Genomic DNA, 25,210 nt, shown 5'->3' with positions numbered 1-25,210 from the left:
TGAGATCCTGTTTATTGATAAATTCACACTTAACTAATAAATTGATCATGCTCAGAACTTTGTGCCTCAGTCTACCTTTATTTTAACTGTTACACCACTAAGAAAAGATATGGGGGGATTTCTGCAAGAATGGGATCCTCAAACAGATTTCTTCAAAACAGAATTAAAGTAAAAGATAAAACTAGTCCCCAAAGTTTTATTTTCTGGATTTTTTTTAAATGGAGAAGCATTGTAGTTGAAGGAGAAGAAAATACCAAGCTTTCAATTGGATGTTCATTAACTCTTGGTGAGGCCCTCTCAATAACCTATTCTTCATAACCTCTGCTTCATCCTAATGCTGGAGAGGCAGTGCGGTCAAGTAGACCAAGTGCTGGACTGGGCATCAGGAAGACTGGGTTCTAATGCTGGTTAGATACTGCTTACTAGCTGTGTGACCCTGAGTAAGTCACTTAACCTCTGTAGGAACATCAGTTTCCTCATGTGTCAAGCAGAGATGATAACAGTACCCACCTCAAAAAGTTGGTTGTGAGGATCAAATGAGTTAATATATATTAAGTGCTACAAATCTGAGCTATTTTTCTTATGCTGCCTAGAGGCAACCAATCCATAAGTACTTGTCAACCTGAGTAAGTGCTAAAGTTATATATGGAACTCAGTATTCTGTTACCAGCACTGTCCTAGGCACCTGTGAGTACACAAAAGAAGTGCAATATACAGTCCATACCCAAAAGGAGTTTACGACTCTGTTGTAGAAGCAAGGAACAAGAAGTAATCATTCCTCAGAATAATGACACAATGAGTAGTAGATTAGAGGACAGGTGTGGAGTCAAGAAGACCTGGGTTGGAGACCTTACTTTTATAATAAGCACTTAGTATAGAGTCTGGCACATAGTAGACATGGTATAAATGTTTAGCCACTTCCCATCCCCCTGTGTGACCATGGGCAAGTTACTTTACTTCTTAGGGCTCCCAAACAATACTCTGAGACTATAAGATACATGTAAGGAGCTGTTCTGCACTGGTGATGTTTCCACATTAATATTTTCCTACATTAATGTCCAAACTAAATAAGATCAATAACAACATGTGTATTTAGTGCTTTAAGGTTTTAAAAGGTTCTCCCAAAACAACTCAGTGGATAATACAAGCATAAGCATTACCCCTGTTTTTAAGAAAACTGAGGTTCAGGGAAGTTAGATTAATTGCCAAAGCTCACCCAACTAGTTAAGGTTGAACCTGGAATGTGAGTACCAGTCTCCCAATCCCAGGCCTAATTTTCTTTCTGATGAAGCACAGGACAGTATTCGATCAAAAGTGGGTGTTTGGGATTACATTATTAAGAGATCAGGGCAATAAGAAATCCAGTCAAGGTTGACTTTGGGGAGGAAAAGTCACCCAAGAAGTGCCTGGAAGGACTGATAGGATTTGAATATGTGGAAAGAATATTGCAACCATAAATAATTCACATGTTTGGGTGTCTGAATTAGACTTCCACTAATTGGTACTGATGGTACCAACTTATGCAAACACAACTGACTTTTTTTTTAAAGGCCTCCATTCTACAAATTAATTGAATAGTTTCCAAAATTAATGGCACAAAGAACAGAGAGTAGCCAGCTGCTTAGGAAGGGTTTAGGTTTGGTAGATTGGAAGATATCTTTGTACTTTATAAAGTCCTTGAAACAAATATTCAATATGAGGATGGCAGTAGTCTTTAGCAGATAATTGGTGGTATTCAGGACTAAATCACAAACGGGTAGTATACTATTACTGATGGTGTTATTTCAAAGTGAGGCTGACTTTAATATGCAACAAACTGAATTTAGGTAATGCAGATTTTCAAGAATAGGGATAGACAGCAATTTGTGGTTTCTAACCAGAGTAGTGGCTTAGAATAGGATTTTGTTTGTAAGTGCCAGAGGAGATTAGGGTGAGGGGAGGTGCAAAAATGGAATGGATGAAAGAAAAACCTAAGAGATAAGAAAATGGAAGCTCCAGTATAGCAATAAAGGAAGCTAGAAGGAAAAGATTTTTTAAAAAAAAGTAGAAAGAAAAGAGGGTAGAGGAACACGAGGGCTCAAGAGGGAAAACACAGAAATAAGATCAGGAAAGAGGTCATATATAGAAAGGACAAATGGGAAGTAGCAAACATGCACTATAATGACCAAAGATTTGCACATCATACATTTTGGAGACTGGGGAACATAAATTATAGATCATAAGACCTAGAAAGGGTCTTAGGAATCATACAGACTAACAGATATAGAAACTGAGGCTTAGAAATGTTAACTGGTTTTCTCAGAATCACACAGGAAATTAGTGAAAGATTCAGCTTTCAAAACAAGATCTGACTCAACATGGAGTGGCCTTTCCATTCTATTACTCTTTATTTCTACTTTATTATTATTTTATCTGCTGTTCTCCTAGCAGATGGGGTCCAATAGAAAGAGCAATGGATTTGGAGTCAAAGGTTCTGGCTTCACATCCTGAGTCTTATATTTATTATCTGTTTGGTCTTGAAAAAATTAAGAGATTGTAGTAGATGATGTCAAAGGTCTCTTCCAGAATAAAACCTATTTTTTCTAAGATCCTATTAAAGTAACGTTAGTGTCCAGGGGATAGCCTGCCTCAGAATACTGAGATCATAGTGTTTGGTAGGAGAACCAATGTGCAATAGCTGGGAGTTCAGAGACCCTTGAATAATATTTGTAGAGAGTTGGGCTAATCCAGGGCCAAGATGGCAATGTTAATATCATAAGTACTAAGGTGTCTGAGGATAGACTGAGGTCATGTAGGAGCTAGGGACAAACAGAGAGGTGATGTTAGAATTGTCACAACATAAATGTCCTTATTTCACTCTGTATTAAACTTCTATAAGATAACTGGACATAAAAAGAATGTTGCTAAGTCATGAAAGGTTCTTTATAGAAACATTTGTTAGTTTAAATAAGTAAAAAAAAAACCCAATATCTCTCTAGCATTTTCCTAAGGACATAGGAAATCTAACAGATTTAAATTGGCAATTTTAGTATTCCATTTTAAATTTAAATTCAGCCCAGAGGTGTAAATGTAATAGCAGCTAGCCAGTCAAACATGTAGAGAATTTGCTAACTGATTTTTTTAAACCCATGCTTGGGATATAACATACTAAAACAAAACAAAACCCTCGTTCATCTACAATAATAGAAATTTGATAAATTTCCCCAATTTACCTTATGAAACAACTCTTCCATAAAAGACAAACCAAATCAAGTTAATTGACAGAATTCAGTTTTCTAACTGCTACAAACAAACCCTTAAAATGTTACAAGTCTCTGCTCCCAACTTTGTGACTTTCTTTTCTCCCCTTCCCTCATCCAATATTACTGTTTTCACGCGCTTCAAAGAGCGCGTGCATCCTTTCAGCTTGCCTTATATTACATGTTACACAAATTTGTGCATTTTAGATTACCACAATGGAGAGCAACTTGAAGACGATAGAAGAGGAGAACAAAGTAATTGAACAGCAAAATGAGTCTCTTCTTCATGAACTGGCTAATTTAAGCCAGTCTTTAATTCATAGTCTAGCTAATATCCAGCTGCCACATATGGTAAGTGATTGAGAGCAAAAGTTAAGGAATTTGGCGGTCGTCCTCAGTTCACACCATACAGTAGATGTCTCTTTTTTGTGTGTTTATGGTTCCTCAACCCGTTGGATGGTGGTGGTTACAACCCTGAGACCATAACAATAAATGTAATCACAAAAAAAAAAAAGACATGGTGGGCCTGTTCCAATGTATCCTGTAAAATTAAGTATGCTCTAAGTAGGCATTTTAAATATTATAAAATGGTGGCGGTAAACTATTATAGTATTTTATGCTTATATGAATATACTGTTAAGAATATAAAAGTTGTATATGAACTGCTATTTAATATCTCGTAGGATCCAATCAATGAACAAAATTTTGATGCTTACGTGACTACTTTGACGGACATGTATACAAATCAAGATCGTTATCAGAGTCCAGAAAATAAAGCCCTACTGGAAAATATAAAGCAGGCTGTGAGAGGAATTCAGGTCTGAACAGCTGCTGTAGTGATGAAAATCTTGCTTAAAAAAAAAAAAGGATGCCTCTTGTTTTTTGCTGCTGTAACTTACCAGAAAGTGTTATATATTTATTTCTGTTGGAAACAGTGTTATGCTTACAAGACTTCATAATGATTTTATGTCTTGCTTTAAAGATAGTAACTGCAGACTAGTTTTTTGAATACATTCACATTTTGTACGTTTTCATATAAGCTGACATAGTGTGATATGCCATGTAATGTTTATAGCTGCTAATGTATGCACATTTTTGGGGTATATATATTTCTGAAGAGGTAAGCTGATCAAAATAAATAGAGTGTAAATTCTTTTTAATGCTTTAGTGATTAAATGTTTTAGTATTTTGAACTGAAATGGATGAAAACAGCTTTGAATGACAATGTTGCAGCCCTGCAGCCACTTTTTAAACACTATCATTTTTCCTCATGTTGGAGAATTTTATGGGATTTAAAAAATACATTTTGTGTGTGTATTGTTTCATAGCAAGAATTGGTTGCAAAATGCTTTATTTTTGAACAATGCTTGAAAATATTATGTGCTCTTTGTTTTCAGAGGATGGTGTGTGGTGGGGGCAATAAATGGAGGTTTTTTTGGATTCCAAGGAAATGGCATGGATTAGATGTAAGATACAAGAAATGGGTGGTTTATTGTAAGACAACATCAAGCCATGGAAACTTGACAGAAGATTCAAAGCAGCTTAAACAGCACTTTTAAATTAACTTCTAAGCATTACATGGTATGAATATAGAAACTTCCATTAAGACAGGAACTTTTCAGAGGGGGAAAACCGGAAGATTTATTTGCAAAAAACAAAACAAAACAAAACACAAACACAAACTTCTGGAGCCACAATCTTTTAACTCCCCTGCAGCAGCTTTCAGTATCCCTCTGAACTGTCGGTAATTTGCTATGTTGTTCATCTTTCAAAATTTGCATCTTATCAATTTGAGCTACAAGACAATAATTTTAGAATTGATCTCTTCTCCCCTGTCCCATTTTTTTTTTTGCCTCCTTCCTTTCTGAATGAACATAAATTCTTAGTGACAACTCTAATTACTGGACTGAATTTTCAACCTATTTGGGTAGAAATGCAGTTTAGTAAGAATTTGGGGGTGGTTGTTTTATTCCCTTCTACCCCATTTGGCTTTGCATAAGCACTTGCTATCCCATTCATACTTTTTAAATGGTAACTTCATGTTCTACCTTTTGTTGGTGAACAATCATTGTTCCTATAGCATTCGCACATGCTTTGTTCTATTATTATTCTAACCTAAGAAGGAATGCAATCAGATTTTTAATGTAATTAAATATACTTGGGCACTTTTTTTTTGCTTTCCACTGGATTATTGTAAGACTTATTTGTACCTTCCAAATTATATTCTTTCCTTCCCAATGACTGCACTATATGTATGCATAAGACCACTTTTTATTATATTTGGCAAGTTATTTTTTTTTTCATTTTTCCTTTTAGAGGAGTAATTCTAATGATGTGTTGTGTTTTCAGATGTTGAACTAATTTATGTTTGCTAGCATATCTTTTCCTTCCATGTCTTGATGTTATGCAGAAAGTACAAAAGTACTTTAAAAATTTTGTTATTGAAAAAAAAAAAGATGGGTTTTGTAAAAAAAAATATTTTTAGCAGAACAGGACTTACAGGGTCATTGTCCCCACAATGTGCCAGTTGACTATTTGCACTTACCTTGTCCTATATATCCATACGGAGGTGTGCAATTTCTCGTGTCATTAGCCTTGTGACACTGGATCTGAACAAATTATAGTGGAGGCCATGGTGGCCCATCCAGTAATATTGCTAAGGGAGGCTACAGGGATCTCACAACAAATATTCTGATACAATACTCAACCTCGGTATATATATATATGTATAAATATATGTATATCCCAGCGGCACTTTATACTGTTCACTGTACAAAAGCTTACAGTTTTCCACGAGGACTTTAATAACTAGCTGGGAAAAGATTATGTAATTACTTTGGGGCTCTGCAGTATCTTCTCTGTACAGTGCCCTCTTTCTGTTGTGCTTCTTAGTTGTAGCTGCCATGCTCAGAATTGCCTTTTTGAGAGCTGAAGCAAGGTGCTTGTCGTTCACCTTATGCCATATATATTGTACTTTGGCCCTAGCCTCTCTTTTAGGGCTTTCATTGTTCATAATGGCATATGCATTTCTCCACTGCATTGTGTCTGCCGCTTCTTTGCCAATATAGTAATGCTTTCAGTAGAGTAATAGATAGTATCAGTTTTGGATTCTTATTGTTATCACCTATGTACAATGGAAAGGGATTTTAAGCACAAATCTGCTGCTCATCTGATGTTGGTACATAATATCAAATCAAAAGTTATCTGTGACTATTATATAGGGATCACAAAAAAAGTGTCACATATTAGAATGCTGACCTTTCATATGGAATTATTGTGAGTCATCAGAGTTTATTTATTATAACTTATTGTTCATATTCATTTCTAAGTTAATTTAAGTAATCATTTATTAAGACAGAATTTTGTATAAACTATTTATTGTGCTCTCTGTGGAACTGAAGTTTGATTTATTTTTGTACTACACGGCATGGATTTGTTGACATTTTAATTTTGCTATAAATGTGTGGAATCACAAGTTCCTGTGATACTTCATTTTTAAATTGTGAACTTTGTACAAATTTTGTCATGCTGGATGTTAACACATCTTACTCTAAATAAAAAAATGGAACAAAAACAAAAACGTGTTGCCACCTCTGTGACATGGTGGCTCTGTCTATGGTCACTGACATCTTCCCTTTTCTGTCTGCCTGGAAATTATGGGGACTGGAATGCATACTCAGCTGCAGGTACCTGGGCTTCCCCCCCCCCCCCAATCCTTCTCTGATATTTCATCTTGGAGGAAGGAGAAGTTGAAGGGGAGAAGAGATAACCTACCGTATGTGCTCAGGCAGTGCTACCAAGGTGGAAAGGCTTCAAATACAAGCCGGTGATGGTTTGAATGTCTGTTGTGTTAAGTCCATCCTAGCAGAGTTAGGAGCTCATTCTATGCTAGCTTCAGAAGGATGACTTTTTCAGTCCCAACAAGGAAAACCAAGTCTTAAGGGTTAAGAAGAACTAGGGATAAGCTTTTTTTGTGTGTGAGGAGGGGAGGGGAGGACAATATCCATGAGGATGAAATCACAGATCCTTCTATTCAATTTAACCAGCTTTCAGTAAATTCATACTATACATAAATCACAGTGACCCTCGGGAAGTAATGACCAAAGCAAACTAGTCTCTTCCCACAGGACTTTACATAGAATCTTTGAAATATAATCTCTGTCCTAATAATAATAGTTTGCGTTCACATTGCACCTTTTAGTATCAAGGTGTACTTTATTAGTTTATTTGATAATCATCCCACCAAAGATGTATACAGAAGTTCTGAGAAGGGTCATATGGGTTACGTGTTGAGTACATTCCATTGTCACCTCGAAATCTTAAACAGTTGATAAAATAAAAACTCCTGTGAACTGCTAAAACGGAAGAAACTCCAGGTCTAAAAAGGAGGACCTGGAATGAGCCAGAGTTTGATCACGGTTTACAAAGATTGTTAACTGCATTTATTGCCTGGGAAGAAGCAGCTTGCAAGAAAGAGAAAGCCAATTTCTCAACTGCTAAAAGGGGAGTGGGAAAAGGATGACGTATTTTTACATTATTTATAACTAAGTGGGGGGGGGGTGTTTAACACCACTAGTATCTCAAAGCCAAGAGAATTAATGCAAAATTAATACACTTAAACAGAAAATTAACACAATAGAACAGGACTTCAGGGAAGTGGGACATCTGCAAACACAACAAATCAGAAAGCAGGATGTTTGCTACTCTTTAGATAAGTTAGGAACCAAGATGTCTGCTGCTCTCTGTGACCTGGTCTTTGATTTCAACGGTTGCAGGCATCTCCAAGTTCAGTTAAAAGGATCACTGGTATGTAAAAACAGCCCAGGTTTCAAAAGTCCTCTTGATTGGCCAGTTGTGCTTCTCCATTGTCTACTTCCCCTGTAAAAAGAGCTCTAGCATATTTAGTCAACTAGTAGAGGCTTTATAGAGCTCAAGTCTACGCACTGCAGCATAGACTTTCCTAGCAGGAACCATACCACTACTATCTCAAAGCCAAGAAAATTAATGCAAAATCAAAAAACTTAAAACAATGTTTCTAATCCAATAAAAATCATGTTACTCATCCTTCCACACAGTAATAAGTAATAATCTAAATATTACTGCAGAATTTATTTCAAACACTTCAGGATGAGCCCCTATATTTTTCATTCAATTCAAATCAACATTTATTAAGCATATGCTACTTGAAAGGAACTCTGTTAAGCTACTAGGGGATAGGCAGATAGATTCCCTCCGTCCCCACCCCCCACCCCTCCACTCCGCCACTCCCCCGCCACAAAAAAAAAAAAAGCTAAGGCAAACAGTCTTTACCCTCAAGAATTTTCATTCTATTGGGAGAATAGATGATGTACATATAGATATGTAAATTCAATGTCTATACAAAATTAAAGTTATTTCAAAAGTAAAAGAACCCCATGAACATAAATTGCGAAATAAAGCCACGTCCAATGGAGTCTTCCCCCGGACAATGTAAGTAATGGTTACCAGGAAAACTCTTGCAAAATTAGAGCGTTTAATTAAATTTCCTTTTGTGACTGCATTGTTTTCTTCTATGTGGGTTAAATGGATCATCGTCATAGTTAAGAGCAAAAAAAAAAAGAAAAGAAAAGAAAAGAAAACAATTACATAACCAGTTCACTTTCTTAAAAGATTAGTATATGGCCACCAGCCGTTTTATATAATAATCTTGGCTAGCATTTCCACAGCCTGTTTACTTTGGCTGCGCTTTTTGGAATAGCGAACATGCCTCAACTCACTTCCTCCTTAGAGTTTCTCTAAAGCACGTTAATATTTTAAGGACAAAGATCCTGCACAGACTTCTACCGAGGTGTGTTTTGCTGTTGGTAGCCCATGGAAGTAAAGTCTCACTGAAGGGGTCTTGGGTGAGTATACTCCCCTAAAAATGTTTGGGCTGATCACCCTGGCTTTGTGTGCTCTTTATTCTAAATTTTTGCATCACAAAGCATATTATAAATAGGACACTTAAATTGTAAGGGCCGGATTCTCAGGAAATGGGCTAGGGAAAGGTGGAAAACACGGGGGCAACGCCCTGATAGCAGTCCATGGAAATGTGGGTGCTGGTGTCCAGAGTAGTAGATTAGTGTGGGTCACCTAGGGATTTGGGGAGGAGATGCCCCCAAGACACCCCAAGGGTTGAGTACCAAGTTAGCTGAGATGAAATTGTCAGCTGCTGGCAAAGAGATGAGGATGTTGGGAAAAGACCTAGGTCTTGAATGAGATATGCAAACTATCCCCACTCCAATAATAAAAGTAGTGAAAGAGAAGGAAAACGCCCTGCTACCTTAGTAAGCAGATTTGCGGGGGCCAGAGAGTGCCTAATACCCAAAGTGAAGGTCGGAGAATGGAATCCCGGAACGGGCAGGAATTGTAGCATCTGAGCCTGATGCGAAGATAACAGATGCAGACCCTCTGCCATCATCACAATTTAGGCCCGTTTTAGAGAGCCAGATGAAGCCTAGGCTATGGGGATACAACCTATTTACATAGATGTTATCTCCCTGGTTAGAATTGTTAATTCTTTAAGGGCGGGGATTATTTCAATGTTACCATTGTATTCCTACCTTTTAGCTCATATCTGGAATAGAACTGGTGCTTACTAAATGCTTGTTGATTGGGAGAAGGGGAAGCTAGGTAAATTATATTGTCATTGAAGAGTTATAAAATTGTAAAGCTGATGGAGTCAGAAGGACCTGAGTTCAAATCCAGCCTCAGAAACTTAACACTAGCCGTGTGACCTTGGGCAAGTCACTTAACCCCGATTGCCTCACCAAAAAGCAAAAAAAAAAAAAAATTGTAAAGCTGGAAGCAAGCTTAAGGATATTTGAGTTAATATATTTTAGTAATTTGACACCAAAGGAAGCATAATTGATATTCACATAGTAGTTTAAGGTTTGCAAAACAATTTACCTGTCTTCTCTATTGAACTTGATCCTAAAAAAACTATGTAAGAAGTGTTACAGGCATTGTTATCCCCATTTTATAAGGGGGAGAAACTGAGGCTGAGAGGTTGTGATTTGCCAGGATTACACACCTAGATTTTCCTGACTTCAGATCCAGCATTCTGTCTACTATGCCACATTGCCTCTCCTGTCACTAGCTAAAAACACTTAGTGAAGGTTAGAATATAGCTACCAGTTATTGATTTAATCATAGATTTAGGGCTGGATGGTATCTTAGAGGGTAACTAATCCACCCCCTCATTTTACAGAAGATAAAACTGAGGGCCAAAGATTTAAAGCGATTTGCCCTAGATCATCCTAAGGAATGTTATAGCTTCCCCAACCAGCTAAAACTAAGAAGGCCCAGAGAAGCTGAAAAGGCCCTGAAAGGGAAACTGAGTCATCCAGTGTAAGATCTGCAGGGACCTGGGGCAGGGTCACTAGCACAGGTGGAGCAGAGGCTAGGGTAAGTAGTAATGGGTCTGAGGCCTCTTGCTAGTTTTAAACCTTCAGTTCACCTCTTAGTTCAAGTGGACTTGAACTAAGTGGACCTTCCTATTCCTCTAAGGAAGTGGCTACCCACTTGCCTCTCCAAGGCAACCTAGTTAGCTGCTTCTGACCAGTTCCCCTGCCCCAAGGGCGGGAGTAAGGGAGGAGAACACAGTGAACTCTCACCTCTATCTCCACCTTACCTTTCTATCCCTGCCATTGGCACACAGTTTGTTGGAGGTTTCCAGTGAGATTTTGTTTTACAGAAGTAGCATCAAAGGGAAACAGATGAGGGGGGAAATTCCATTGCAACACCTCTCCCACATTTTTTTTCTGCTATTAGAGCTGCCTTCTCTTTACCCAATGTGCAAACCAGTGGAATAGAAAGAATGTCAGTCCCAGTGAAGAGGTCTAGGACTTTTGGGGTGCTGCAAACCCAAAATCGCAGTACTGGGCCCTGCTGAATGAATTCAACTCAAATCTTCTTCAGCCAGAGGAAAAGTTTATTAGTGATAAATCACAGAAGCCAGGTGACACCCATAAGAGCATGAGAAAGGCTCAGCCTTTGGGGCAGGACAGATTCTCAGCCGGGTGACGCTGTAAAGACGAGCGGGCACGAGAGGTTCTCAGCCTTGTGGGCCTGAGATTCTCAGTATCTGAATGGCGGCTAATGTGGATCTTAAATACTAAAGTAACTTTGGGTGGCCAGAGAAGGGGGTTGGGAAAAGGGTCTAGGTAAGACTTCTAATTGGGGAGGTCTGAGAGATTGAATAGACAATGGGAATAGATAATGAAGGAACAGGAAGGCAGAAGTTTGAAAGGCATCTGCACGAAATCAAAGGGTGGGGCTAGGACTTTCAAAAGGAGATAAGGGGAGTAGATAAGGAACAGTTTGAGACTAGAGAAGGCCTTTCTGGGGCCTATAGACAAAAGGGAGCCAGATTCTTTTAGGGCCATCTGAATAAGATTAAAAGGTAAGGCTAAGGCTTTCAAAGGGAGATGAGGGTCTGGAGCCTGTGAGTCAGATTCCATTTGGGGCAAAGGGCAAAGATCTTGGCTTGGGCCCCGCCCCCATCACCAGGATATGAACTCATGTACAGGGGACTTTCCAAGATTGTTAAAGTGCATGAATCAGGGAATTTCCAGTGGGATCATACAGATTCCCAATATAGAGGCACTTAATGCTAATTTTTACGCAGCCTCTCTAATTCGGTATAACATGACATATAGAGAATACTACATTGGAATTTCAAGAGTTCAGGAGTCACCTCCATATCATAATGAGGCATCACAATAGGTCTTTATGGGCATTTGGGGGGGCAGGTGTTTTACACAGGGTTCACTAGGAGAAGGGGAGGTAAGCACTAAGGGATGTGTTTTTAGGTCTACCATGTCACTAAGTCAACAGAGGGTCATGGTCACCATATCTGTTACCAGTCAATCTCTTGTTTAGACAAAATAGATCAGGGAGTGGTGGTATGTCTTGACTTCTGGAATGTATATGGTAACTGAGGGAGTCAGTAGGAGATAATTCTGTTTATACAAGGGAAATTCTACAGAAGTCATCTTGTTCTGATAACAGAGACAGATAGTTTGCTTCACTGGGACCCACTCATGAGTTATTGCCAGAAATATAGTCTTTGGGCTGGGGTCCAACCACCCCATCAGCGACATATGTATTGAGAATATAGACAGCTTATGTGCCCCAGGGGCATGCTCCTACGTTAATGTCAGGAAACCTAGAGGAAAATACCCCAGACTGTTGGGTGACCACCAAGTAGAAGATTTAAGTGAAAGCATGGGTGCAAGAGTTTTGCAGGATGAGAAGGCATTGATGAGATCATAGATCCATCAAATCTGAAATATGCAGATAGCATTGTCTTTGCTGAGCTTTGCAAGGGAAAGGCCCATGTCTCTCACTGGACCTTGTGCTTTGAGGGCATTAGAATTATGTTAATCTGTACATGCCTTCATTCAAACCGAGGAGGTATTTTATTGCCAAAGGGACTCCATAGGAAAGATGAATATGATCTGTTCAGGATAAGAATCGATCACATAGTAATTACTGGGAGAAAGGGGGCATAGGGTGGTATCCCTTCTCATTTCTCATGGTCTTAGAGGAGAGGTAGTGGGTCTTAATGGATTGACAGCTGGTCTTGGAGTCAGGAGAACCTGGGTTTAAGTCCTCCTGCCTCTGACAAGTATGGGTGATATGACCCTGGACAAATCTAAGCCTGTAAAGTAGCAGATGAGGTATGGATATTGAATGAGATGTCCCAGTGAAGACTCCTCAGTGTAATTAAGGTTTGTAATTAAGGAGTCCCATGAAAACTTCTTAGAAGAGTAAATAGAAATTGTATTGTGACTCAAGGCAGGCATAGCAGCCTTACATGACTAAGTTTCGGTTTACTAGAAATCACCTGATTTAAGGGAATCCAACCCCAATACCCGCCCCCTTCTATGCCATTGCTATATCGGTAGTTAAAGTTTTCCAAGTCTGAAACCCTTGAAGCCCCTGTCTTCCACGCCCCTCCCATATCTTGTTGTATGTGGGAAAAATAGAAGGGAACTGGCAGGGAGGGGGAAAGGGAGAAACTGTGAGAAAAAGAAAACTGGCCAGAAGGGATACTAATATATTTAGGGTCTGCCTAAGATTTTACAAAAATGCTCTAAGATTAAAGGGGAAGAAGGGTGGAGTCTGGGCAGTAGTTTGGAGCCCCACCCACCGCCTTTCTTGGCTTTTAAAACTACTGGGTTTGCAGTTTTCAAGTTCACAGTCTCTGAAGGTCTGACTTTATTTTTTCACTGAGCCTTTGGAAAGAGAAGAGATGAGTTGGAAGCACAATCCAAGAAGCTATGACTATGGCTGGCAGACTAGAAGCTCTGAAAGTTGGTACGGGCAACCATACCAGGGATCAGGTAAGTCCCCAAAGGAAATGAGGTAGGGGGATGCTAACCTGGGGACAACTGGAACAGAGTTCTCTTCCTGGGAGAGGCTGACAGAAAGTGAATTATCAGGAGCAGAGTGCTGCTCTGTCCGTCTGCCCTGTCTCATGAGGCTTTCCCAGCTCCTAGGATCAAAGATTTAAAGCTAAAATGCATCTCAACAGGTTATCTAATCTACCCCACTTCCATTTAACAAATGAGACAATTTAAGTCTGAGCAAGGTTAAGTGAAAACCCAAGATGACAAAGGCAGTGGTAGTAAGTGGAACAGCTGGCTTTTGAGGTCACTTCCAGCTCTAGGTCTTCAATCCTAGTCCACCTGCTTCATCTAACAGGTAAGAAATCCCACCTGCAGAGGTTAATGACTTGCTACTCAAAATCACTGCTCTAGTAAGAGGCCAGCTGGAGGGGGCAGGGAGGGAGGTGTCAGATGAAGGGGACAGTGATTATTAAGCATTTCTTCTACACCTTTAGTGTGTAATGGTGTATATTTTAGCTACCTCTGGGTCTTCCCTTTCAAGACTTCCAAGAAAACAGGGCCTGGGGTCTAATTTTGCTACACTGAGAATGTCTAAAATGAACTCAATAAATTTTAATATTCAGATAAAATCATTTAAAAAGACAGAGAAATTGCAAGCTGAGTTCTAGGAAAGTCTCATGAATTGAAATGATAAATTTGAGTATATGCTTTAAAAAATATGCATCCTTCTAGGAACTAGACTTATTGACCAAGCTCTGCTCTCTTCAATCTATCAGAAATGATGGATGGGATATCTGCGTAACAGAGATCAGCCTCTGCCCAGCAACAGCAGAAGTTCTACTCAGTAACAAAGACCTTATTTATGAAACTATGTAGTCCTCTTCCTGTGGGTTTTTTTTTTTTCATATTGAATTGCTGTCTTTGATTTAGAGGCAGGCCCAGCCTGTAACTCCAGATCTGCTACTTAACTCTTGAGTGTGACAACGGGAGAGTGATTTTCCTACCTTGGGTCTTGGGGTTTCTCTGTAAAATGGGGAATAGATGAGGTGGATCAGATTGGGTGCTTGGGTACCTGTTCTTGGACCCCAATTTCTCCCTGGCCTCAGAAACACTATCCCTGGCAATTTTCGCCCAGCCCAAGGACACTGTCCCTAGCAATTATTGATGAGTGGGCCTCAGCAAAACACTTATCTCTCTCCCTGGTGACAGAGCTGGATGAGAGAGTGCTGGGCTGCTCCCAGCCTTAAGATCATGTCTCTGGAAGCCTCCCAATTCCTTAGTAAGCTTCAGTCTTGTGAGAAAACTTTTCCTCGTTGCTAATCAGGACAGAGAGAAAGGGGTGTATTGTCTGGGCCAAGGAGTTTTTGTCCCTGACTGGCCCAGGGACTCTTCCTCCCACCAGATTCCCAATATCCTCCGACATCTCCCTCCCTTTCCTATCTGGCATGCTACCTACACTTCCCATCCATGGCTCCCAAAGACACCCGGACCTTTAGATTACCTAATTAGTGTCACTGGCATTCCTTTCCCATGCCCTTTTCCATATAAACCCCAGCTCCATCCTTAGTCTCTAGCAGGTTCCTTAAGAATAAATCCTTGCCTGCTGAAAAGCATAACAATAAATCTTTTGTCAACTTGACTCAATGCTTGAGTCTGTGAATTCATTCCAGATGACTTCATCCTGAACTCTGGTCTTTGAGGGGTCTCAACCTCTCAGACCACAACAGGTCTCTATGGTATCCTTCCATGTATATAAAATCTATAATCCAAAATTGGGAAGCTCCTTTAAGGTACCTCATATGTTGAGCCCCCTACATGTTCAAAAAATTAACCGTACATTTTAGTAACAGATAAAGGTAATGATTTAGATAATATAATAAATATTACTTCTATAATCTGTAATTTACATATATAAACAAATGTAGGTAATCATACAGAATAAATAATAGTATGTAGAATGAACTTTTAAAAAGTAAACTACCCACAGCCTGGCTTAGTAGATATTCTTCCAAGAAGGAAGACTGGATTCCTATTCTGTCTTCCTCTGACACTTGTTAGCAACTGTAACTGGCTTTACTTCCCAACTCCTCAGACAACACATTTATAAGTTGGGGAACACTTGCAGATCTACATTAACTTGGATCATCTTCTATTTACCTTCTCCCTAAACCAATAAAAACACAGATCTGTACAGGAAAAGAGTGCTTTCAGGTTTACAAAATGGTCTATAAGCAATTTTCATTTTATCTTCACTACAGCCCTGTCAGATGATATTATTTGCCCCATCCCATCGCATTTGTGTTTCATCAGAAATGATGAAACTGAAGCTTAGGAAGTTAAGTTACTTGTCCATACTCATACAGCTAGTGAATGAGGTAGGATTTGAATCCAAGTCTTTCATAACCCCTAAGGTCCAGGCTTAGAGTTTAAATACACAGCAAAATGACAGATCTTTATTTGGTAAATGTGAAGGGCTCTGGTTTTAGGACCACAGGAATCTAGTCTGACCCCAAAATAGGAATTAGAAGATTAGATTATAAAACCAAGACTGATTCTACAACATGGCATTGGGAACAAATCAGACTTTAGGGGCAAGAAAGGTGGGAATTTGTCTTCTCCATCAAGATCGAATCTCAGAACTGAGTTTTTAGGATTTTTAGAAAGAAGTCAATTATGGCAAAGAGGAGAGCCAAAATATGTGGCCTGCACCCCCTAGCCCCTATGAGTTATACGTTATTTAGAATTCAAACAAAGTAGCAAGGAAAGAGACACAGAGATTGATTAAAATGTAGACCTCAGGAAACTGAATTCCTTGCATCAATCTTTGGATTCCCTGGAAGGTTTCTGGGGTCAGCATGACCTAGACATTCTGAGCTAAGCATTAAACTAGTCTAGTCTGTAAGCAATATATGTCTTAATTTCTTGTCATGCAAGTCTAGATTCAAACAATGTAATAACTACCCTCAAAGTCTCATTTAGAGTAATACACTATAGAAATGTGTTTTACAGACCCTAACACTGTGTACATCAAGGGTACCTGCAAAAATAATGGAAGACCAGGGGCGCGAGGAGGTATTGGTGCCTCCTGGGGACCAGGCAATGAGCAGTAAGTACAGTCTTTAAAGAAGCTAAAAATTACTTAAGATTTTAAAGAGGTAATTGGACAAGTCATGAGGCAAGTTCCAAAATTATCCTTTCTCAGTGCATTGTGGGAGAATTATTTGGAAAACCAATAATAGAAATTTATTTATTACTCTTAGGTTTACAAGTAATTTAACATTTACCTGGGAGCCAGAGTCATTATTAAAGCAGCACAGAATAGGATAGCAATATAATCTAGGGCCATTGATACTGTCCTACTGTTTACTGAACCTCACTTTGTCCCCATTTCCCAGGCTAATGAATTTGCCTGAGGCTGACCCAGATTTTGTTACTCCCAGCCTCTATTTTTGCATATCTCCCTAACTCTATCCCCATGCTTTTTCTTTGGACTTATGCTTGTTCAGCAAAACAACTTAACTTGTGAAACTGAGAGGCTCCTAGCCCCTTCCACCTGCTGCTTGGCCATTGTCTCTGCTCCATATAAATCCTGTTCCCAGCCCCCTCCTTTGGTACCCCAGCACAGGCTGCAGCTCACTTGCTCTGATTAAAAGACCTCCATTTTGCTATATTGGCTGGATTCTCTTGAATTCAGGTTGACTGTATCTTTTGTTTTACAGAATGGATGATACCTAGAAAACCTTTTAAGAATGTGAAACTAATGTTCAATTATATTAACCTTCTAAAATCCAAAATGTTCTAGGCTAGAGTATTCTTGTGTATTACATTTTTATTGTTTTTTTTTTTAAGCAGAAACATAAGTGATACATATTCTGGACGACAGACAAACCAAAGTGCATCATTAGAAGTAAGTTACAGGTCTTGATCTTTAGAAGAAAAATATCATCCTGAAGTTGATCATTTTAGGTTTTCATTCATTTCTGTTAATAATAACTGTAGTTACAAATGCTTCCAGCTTTGTCTAAAGGCAACTGTGAGGTCTAACGGTACTAAGTTTGGAGTAAGGAGAACTAATATCAAAATTCTTTCTCTGAGGTTAATAGCACTATGATCCCTTAAGCCCAGTTTATTCCATTTCTAAAACAAACAGATGTTGAAGGACCTATTTTACAGGATTGTTTTTTCATAGAGTGTCCATGGCCTAAGGGGCACCAAGAGACTTTGCTTGGGAAGATGTTCATTTAAATAGCTAGCATTTATATGTAGGTTTGCAAAATGCTTTTATATTCTTTGTTTCATATACCATTGTCCCCATTTTAGAAATGAGGAAATGGAGATTGAGAGAGATTAAGTGATTGCTCAGGCTCACACAAAATTTAAGTATCTTGAGGCACAATTTGAACTCTAGCTAATTTCAAATCTAGTACTATCAACTGTGCCACCTAGCTGACATTTATTCATGAATCTATTTATCTTTACTGAATTGAAGCATTTCACATCTAGGGAATTGGAAAAGGCACCAGGAATGAAAATAAATATTTTAAGAAACTCTTCTTGCTCCCTTGTCAGGAAACAGGAAAAGCTTTAGCAAGCATGTAACCTCCCAATATCTTTCCATTTCTTATCCCATTGAAGGGGATGGGATAACTCCAAAATTGGTACCTCCTTCCAAAATTATCTCATTGAAGGGGATGGGATAACTCCAAAATTGTTACCTCCTTCCAAAATTATCTTTGTCTTCATATTTTCTATATTTAAGTTTTTGTCAAAATTGTATCTTATGGTTCCCTTTACCACTCCATTACTTAGATAAGTACATAAGTAGTAGTATAAGATACAATAATCAGAAATAAGATTGTAAAGGGAAACAGAAGTAAGTTGCAAGACTGCCTCATAAATTAGGGAAGCATAGAAGCGGTTGGCAAACTGTAAGCTATCTAAGGCCACATTCTGACACTGCTAAATCAGGAGAAGCTGCTAAACCAAGTCCCTTATGTTAGGCCTCCTAACAGCCTGTCATCAAACTATGTAAATTATAGATCCCTAAAGTGGTACCTATAACTTTGAGGTGATACTGGAATGTTAATGAACTAGCCCTGAAATGGGTTAGATAAGAATGTGTTCTGTACCACCAAAATCCCATTAAAATGGGTCCCTGGAGCACTCCTACCTTCCATTTCCCTCATCACACCTTCATTGCTGTCAAGATATCAGGAGACAGACACCCTGTTTTTCAGGTTAGAGGCTGATTACATGTCCAGTTGACATTGCTCCAACTTGTAATATTGGAGATGTGTTGTTAGCATTATCAGGGTTGGACTTCTGTATTACTTGTCCCCTTCTAATTTCCTACTGTGGCATTCCTTTTTATTCATGGTTATTCCCATTTCTAAAATACTTCACAATAATATGGTGTAGGATATCCAAGTATTATCCCTATTTGACAGGGAAGCAGGAGAAGCAAAGTAGTGGTTTCACAACCTAAGGTTACATGGCTAGTGGGGTGTGCCTGAGAACTCTGATGCTCAAAAGTGTGCATTCATAATTCTTATTTAATTAACACTAGAATGATGAAAATTGAGAAATCCCATGCCTTAGCAACTAAATATTTTTTCAAGGCAGCTACCAAAGTGATTGAGCAAGCAAAGGCCCAAAATATGGACAGAATTACTGTGTGCACAGATAACCAACTTATCACCAAAGGTAAGATTTCTACTACTTTCTTGGGATATGAATGTTATCTTCAGAGAAAAGGGACCAACTCATCTCTGTTCAAAAGCCTAGCAAAACAGATAAACCCATCCTCAAGAGATCCTAAAGTCAACCAGAAGGATCTAGTTTATATAACTTATGTTTCTCTGGGTAGTCAGAAGTCCTGGGCTCTGTAGCTATTTCTGACACTGACCAAAGCTGTTGGATATTGAAGTCACTTCTATTTGGGGTCAAACCCAGGTCTTCCAAAATCATCTGTCCCTACCACACTGCTATACTGTAGTAAGACAGCAGGTTGGTAGGATTAGGACTACTTTTATTTGGGAATTGTGCAGTTCATTTAAAGATTCCAAGCTCCTGGGTGGGGGAATGGATGACAGATGATGGTTGGACAAAAAAAGTCCATTAACACAAATATTTTCCCAGTGATGCTGTATGGTTGATAATCTCCCAAGGGTTAAAGGTGAGGGAAACAAGACAACAACAGACATGATGTATTCAATGGATCCTCTATGGATAATTTTTTTGGAAAATAGATAAGAACTACACAGGGATAAGGCTGTGAAAGGGTCTGTGTGGATAGAGTGAGCTGATGATGATAAGACTACAAATTAACTGAAGAGTTAAAATTTAACCAAGCAGTAGAATTCTGTGTAATAGTCGCAATTCTCTCCTGTGGTTACCAGCTACATGGTGATGCTAAACTTTAAACTCACCTGATCTCTGGTTATCACAGACTTAAAATGGAGAAAATGTTTCTGCCTCTTCTACTGCATGCAATGAAAACTGAATTTGAACAACTAGTCAGTGTTGTCTTCTTGTTTGGAGGTAAAGAGAATTCTGGTTTCTTAAAGGCCTTGACTTGAAAAGTGAGCATACTCTTTCCTAGGTCCTATCATTAGAAAAGCTTTATATTTAACCTTACAACTTTCATGATGGTCTTTGTCATTGAGGATTGGTGTAGCTAAGTTTGTAGGAACTGTAGGGTAATGACATTTTTCACCATGGCAAGTCTCAAAAAGACAGTATGAAGGCATAAAGAGAATATGATCTACATCCGTAAAAAAGATACTTCCCTCCTCACTACTACCTCTGACCCATAAATCCTTAATCTATTTTTGTTCTGAGAAAACCAAGTGCTCCTAATAATATTAATATTTACTGGGGTAGGGATTATTTTAACATTGGTAATAGAAGGAGAAACAGTTTGCATGTAGAGCACACATACTTTCTGTCTGTATGAAATGATATAGAAGGACTTTTGTTTTTGTTAAGACATTTAGGGAATAAAAGGTAATTTTTATGAGCTTTTAGATACTGCCTGGAATAAATGCAATCAGATGTATAACATCCATAACCTGTTATTTTGGAGTCTCTGGGGGAATGTATTTTTTTTTAATTATGGAGGCTTGATTAGGAAAAAAATTAATAAGGAAAGGCATCTTTAAATTACACAGGTATGAATGAATGGATTCACACATGGAAAGAAAATGACTGGAAAACAAGTAAAAATAAAGATGTTGTGCACAGAGACCAATTTGCTAAGCTGGATAATATGACTCGGGACATGGATGTTGAATGGGTGAGGAAGTTTTGTTTTTGTTGAGAGTTCTCTTTTCTCACACAATAATCCAAGGTAACAAAAGCATCTAGAAATCAAAGTTCAGAGTGTAATGTTGAATCTGTTTTTAAAGTTGCCTGTAATTCGAGATACTGAAAAGCTTTCAATACAAAATGCATTTTTGTCAGGAAATCGCTGAATCTTGCACTGTAAAAAAAATGGAATGAATGGTTTAAGAATTAAACCCAACCATTCAAAAAAAAAATCCAGGCTCTAATAATTAGTTGGCACTTCTCAATGTAACTAATAAAACCTCATCTATAAAATGGATGTAACACTCTTAACCTACTTCCATCCTGACACTCCAGGCAGACCCTGTAACAATTCACAATTTTCACTTGTTCTTTTGGAGTGGTCTGAAGTTGGAGGAAGCATTTTAAAAGGCATACCCGAAGAAAGGGGAAAGAGTCCCAGAAGCATGATTTTGAGTGTTTAAAATTTCGTAGTTGGTATTATAAATGCGAACCAGAACCATATTATTAGTATGAAAAGTAATTCACTTCCTTTCAGTAGATTGAGATGGATTTGGATCATTTCTATAGTATCCTTTGTGAGTGCTAACTCTGCTTAAATCTGGTAACTAGTGTTTGTGGTTTTCCTGTTTAGGAATGTTTAGGAATTAATTAAATTTCAACACTTTTTTTGTTTGTTTCAACAGAAGTATGTACCTGCTCGGTCAAAAGTTGAAGGCAGTGCTGAAGCTCAAAGATTAGCCAGAAAAGCAACTAGCAGAAAGTGAGAAGACGCAACTCAATACTTGGAGATGGTGTTAAAGTGTCATTATTTTTAACCCTGCGATATAATCTCCAAATTATTTTCTCTTTCCCCTCCCCCTTCTGTTTGAGCTATCTTCTATGGCTCTCTGGTAATTTTTTTTCTTCATATCCTTTCTCAATTTTTCTATGTGCTATTTTTTCTTTAATACTATAAACACACTATAAACAACTATAGAAATTGTTCACCTGTACTAACAATAAGAGAAAGGCAGATATCCTCATCTCTATCATAAACATCTGAACTCTCACTTGCTCAACTCTTGCTCCAGACCACCTAGAAATCAATCCAGACTGCTTGACTGCTCACATGACTTGGGGTAATGGGAGTCACCAACTTTTCCTTCAGGTAAAATGGATTGTAAACAAACCTTGCCATCTGTGTTCTCTAAGGACTTCCTGGCTTTACCATTTGCCCTGCTTGTATGCCTTACTCCATCCCAATATTATCTGACCTTCTGACAATCTAAAGATGCCAGTCTGGGCCACATAATTTGCCGCTGTGGTGTGCATCCTTTGTATCTCAGCACCTAAAGCTATGCTTTGCACTTAGATTTTTCATTCAAGTTTGATACCCTTTACGATGAGGACCTTACTAACCCCTCCAGGCAACTCATTCCTGATTTGTAACTGAAAACTGCCTTGCTGTAACTTCCAACCAAGATTCCTAATTTTGCCATTGGTGTAAATGCTCAATTAACATCCTGAAACATAACCTGGTTTAGCCCAGTTTTATTTATCCTTGAACTGAAACCCTAAAATTTATGGAAAGAAGGCAATAAAAATGCTAATGAAGAGGAAAGAAAACCACAGCTGGGTGGGTGCCAGCCTGTCTGGCTGTTGTTCTGATATGATAGTATGTATATGGCTTTCATGGGTAATGGTTTCTTACTCTAGTGGCAGCAAAACCTATTATCTACTTATCCACTTTAATGTTTTATGGTTCTAGGCTGGTGGATGGGGTGTGTGGGCAAAAAGAATTGTAAAAAAAAAAGATCCCCTTTGGGGGTGGCAAAAAAGGGGTGGTGATCTAAACAAACAGGTATCAAGCAAGCATTTCTCAATGTTGTGGGCACTGTATTAGGGGATGAGGCTAAAAGGCAAAAATGGAGGAGCTTCAGATAGAAAAGAAGGCAGTGCTGGAACTAAATCTTGAAGGAAGTATTTGAAAATGAATGACTTCTGGGCATAGAAAACAGCCAGTACAAAGATACTGAGGTGCTCTCTGCCCTTTGCATGTGCAAAGATAAGTTGAGGGTGTTATAGGGAGAATTATCTGCCAGCAAGTTCACGTGATAGGCAACTACTACTAAATAATGCTTAAAACTTGGGTTTTATTATACTTAAAACATAGATTTTGTTGTTGAGTTCATAACCCCATTTGGGGTTTTCTAGGTAGAGATATTAGAATGGTTTGCCATTTCCTTCTCCAGCTCATTTCCCAGATGCTAAAACTGAGGCAAATAGGGTTAAGTGACTTACCCAGGGTCACATAGCTAGTGAATGAGTGAGTTCATATTCTGACTCCTAAGCCCAGTGTGTATCCATTGTTCCTCCTGGCTGCCCAAGTGGAGGTTTAGGAGATAGAAAATAATCCTGAACTCCAACTGGAACTAATAAAGAGACCTTTATTAGGGAAAATTAAATCAGAGGGACAGGAGTAAATTTTTTTTAACATGTAGCCATCATTATGGCCTCTCAAAGATTATTTAATCCAAAAAATTTAAAAAAAAAAGATTTAATCCAGTTTCATCCACCCAGTGCAGGAATCCTATCTACAACCTCTGACAATTTCTGCTCAGAAACCTCCCATTATGAGGCATTCCCTCCTTTACAAGGTAGTTCATTGCATTGCTAGATAGCTTTTTTTTTTTTTTAGGGGGTGGGACAAGGCAGTTGGAGTTAAGTGATTTGCCCAGGGACACAGCTAGTGTCAAACGTCTAGTCTGAGACATGATTTGAACTCAGGTCCTCCTGACTCCAGAGTCTATGTTCTATCCACTGCACAACCTAGATGCCCCTAGATAGCTTTAATTCTTAGGAAGTTCATTATGTTGGGCCAAAATCTGCCTCCTTGCAATGCCACTCTCTTTTTCCTAATTCTGCCCCTCTATGGTCAACTTGAAATCAGGAAGACCAAAGTTTGAATCTCACCTTGGACTTTTACCAGCTAGACAAGGCTTTTAACCTCTGTTGGCCTCAGTTCACTTACCTGTATGAAAAAAAGATAACACCTACCTCAGTTGTTGTGAGGATAAATTAGGTAGTATACATAAAGCACTTTGCAAACCTTGAAATGGTATATAAATGTTAGCTATTATCATCATCATCCCTTGCAACCCTTCAAATACTTGACAGCTATTGTATCTTCAAGGCTTAGATCTTTTTTTCCAACTTCCTGCAATTGACCTTAGCAGTCTGGAGTACATTTACATTTTATTTGTCTTCTTCTGGATGGTTTCCAAATGATCAACATCCTCCTAGCATCTGATCCCTAAAGCCAGACACAACTCCAGCCATAGGTTATGCAGAGTCTAGGACAATGGTTCTCCCACCTTCCTCATTCTGGTGCCATGTCTTTATGGCACGTGCCTATCATCCCACTAGTTTTCTTTTGTTTGCTTGATTGGTGTGTTACTCTTCTACCACATTAATGACTCCTGTTGAGCTTGCAATCCTCAGAAATGTCAAGGGTTTTGCTATCTGCATTACTTCCTGGCTAGGCATCCTCCATCTTATGCTTATACAGGTAGCTGTCTAAACCTAAGTTTCCTATTATGTTTCATCTTGACAGATGTGGGTTATTACTAATTGTGAGGCAGCCTGACACAGTTTGTGGAGGACTAAGCTTGATGTCAGGAAGACCTGCTTCACTTTCTGCTTCAGACATAGATTAGCTGTGTGACCAGTGAATGGCATATGATCTAAGCTCTTGGTAACTTAAATTGCAGATAAATTGTCAAGCTTTATCTGTGATGGGAGTTTCCAGGATTTCTACTCAGATGAAATCATGGATGTGGAATATATTTTTTTAATTGGGCTGTGTAGGGGCAGTTAGGTGGCAAAGTGGATAGAGCACCTGCCCTTGAGTCAGGAGGACTTGAGTTCAAAGCCAGCCTCAAGACACTTACTGTGACCTCCATTGCCTCCTAAAACAAACAGATAAAATGTCCTATAGTTCCAACCTGTTGAGGGTTTTTTGGTTTTGTTTTTACACATTCTGGTTCAGTGATCCAGTGAATTGGATATTCCTCCCAGGTTTTCATCACCTTATTACCTTCAACCAAGTCCTTGATAAAAATGACGCTTAAGTCACTGGCATATGTTTAATGGAGAGTGGGCTCTAAAATGCTATTTCAACTGTGAGTAATTTTTATTTTTAAAGTGATGATTATTTTTATTAGGCAACATTAATGTGTTATGAAGAATTTTTTCCCCTGATCTCTCAGGGACAGTTTACTTTTCACAATCAACACACTCCAGGCCTTTGTT

At 38.7% G+C, this 25,210-nt stretch overlaps 2 protein-coding genes across 6 annotated transcripts in view; both read left to right on the top strand.

The window, feature by feature from the left end:
- The window catches only part of MYT1L (myelin transcription factor 1 like), a 685,202-nt gene extending 678,391 nt beyond the window's left edge, over window positions 1-6,811 (top strand). For all 3 annotated transcript variants that reach the window (XM_020965838.2, XM_078149744.1, XM_078149745.1), the window contains exons 23-24: window positions 3,447-3,590; window positions 3,923-6,811. In XM_020965838.2, coding sequence (XP_020821497.2) covers window positions 3,447-3,590; window positions 3,923-4,063 — 285 coding nt within the window. In that variant the 3' untranslated portion in view covers window positions 4,064-6,811. The remainder of the gene's footprint in view (window positions 1-3,446; window positions 3,591-3,922) is intronic.
- Window positions 6,812-8,976: 2,165 nt separating this feature from the next.
- On the top strand, window positions 8,977-22,433 carry LOC110193834 (ribonuclease H1-like). 3 transcript variants are annotated; one of them, XM_020965829.2, is made up of 7 exons: window positions 8,977-9,121; window positions 13,498-13,606; window positions 16,622-16,718; window positions 17,465-17,519; window positions 19,231-19,315; window positions 20,782-20,906; window positions 21,604-22,433. In XM_020965829.2, exons 2-7 carry the CDS (start codon window positions 13,516-13,518, stop codon window positions 21,682-21,684), a joined length of 534 nt encoding a protein of 177 aa, XP_020821488.1. In that variant the 5' UTR covers window positions 8,977-9,121; window positions 13,498-13,515; the 3' UTR covers window positions 21,685-22,433. The 3 variants fall into 3 exon arrangements, with proteins under 3 accessions (XP_020821488.1, XP_020821486.1, XP_020821487.1); XM_020965827.2 differs by having other exon boundaries at window positions 8,985-9,121; window positions 17,462-17,519; XM_020965828.2 differs by lacking the exon at window positions 8,977-9,121 and having other exon boundaries at window positions 13,225-13,606; window positions 17,462-17,519.
- The last annotated feature ends 2,777 nt before the right edge of the window (window positions 22,434-25,210 follow it).

The sequence above is a fragment of the Phascolarctos cinereus genome, unplaced genomic scaffold (assembly GCF_003287225.1).
Source record: "Phascolarctos cinereus isolate Bilbo 61053 unplaced genomic scaffold, phaCin_HiC Scaffold_2;HRSCAF=192, whole genome shotgun sequence".
Classification (NCBI taxonomy): Eukaryota; Metazoa; Chordata; class Mammalia; order Diprotodontia; family Phascolarctidae; genus Phascolarctos; species Phascolarctos cinereus.
The sequence above is the reverse complement of the archived record's forward strand: the minus strand, read 5'-3'. Positions and strand labels throughout refer to the sequence as shown.

What these genes read in the sequence shown, in the direction of transcription:
- LOC110193834 (XM_020965827.2), top strand. Translation starts at nt 13,516, where the DNA reads ATGAGTTGGAAGCACAATCCAAGAAGCTATGACTATGGCTGGCAGACT. An exon ending in GCAACCATACCAGGGATCAG is followed by an intron (nt 13,607 to 16,621) that starts GTAAGTCCCCAA and finishes TGTGTTTTACAG; the next exon opens with ACCCTAACACTGTGTACATC. An exon ending in TAACCAACTTATCACCAAAG is followed by an intron (nt 19,316 to 20,781) that starts GTAAGATTTCTA and finishes TAAATTACACAG; the next exon opens with GTATGAATGAATGGATTCAC.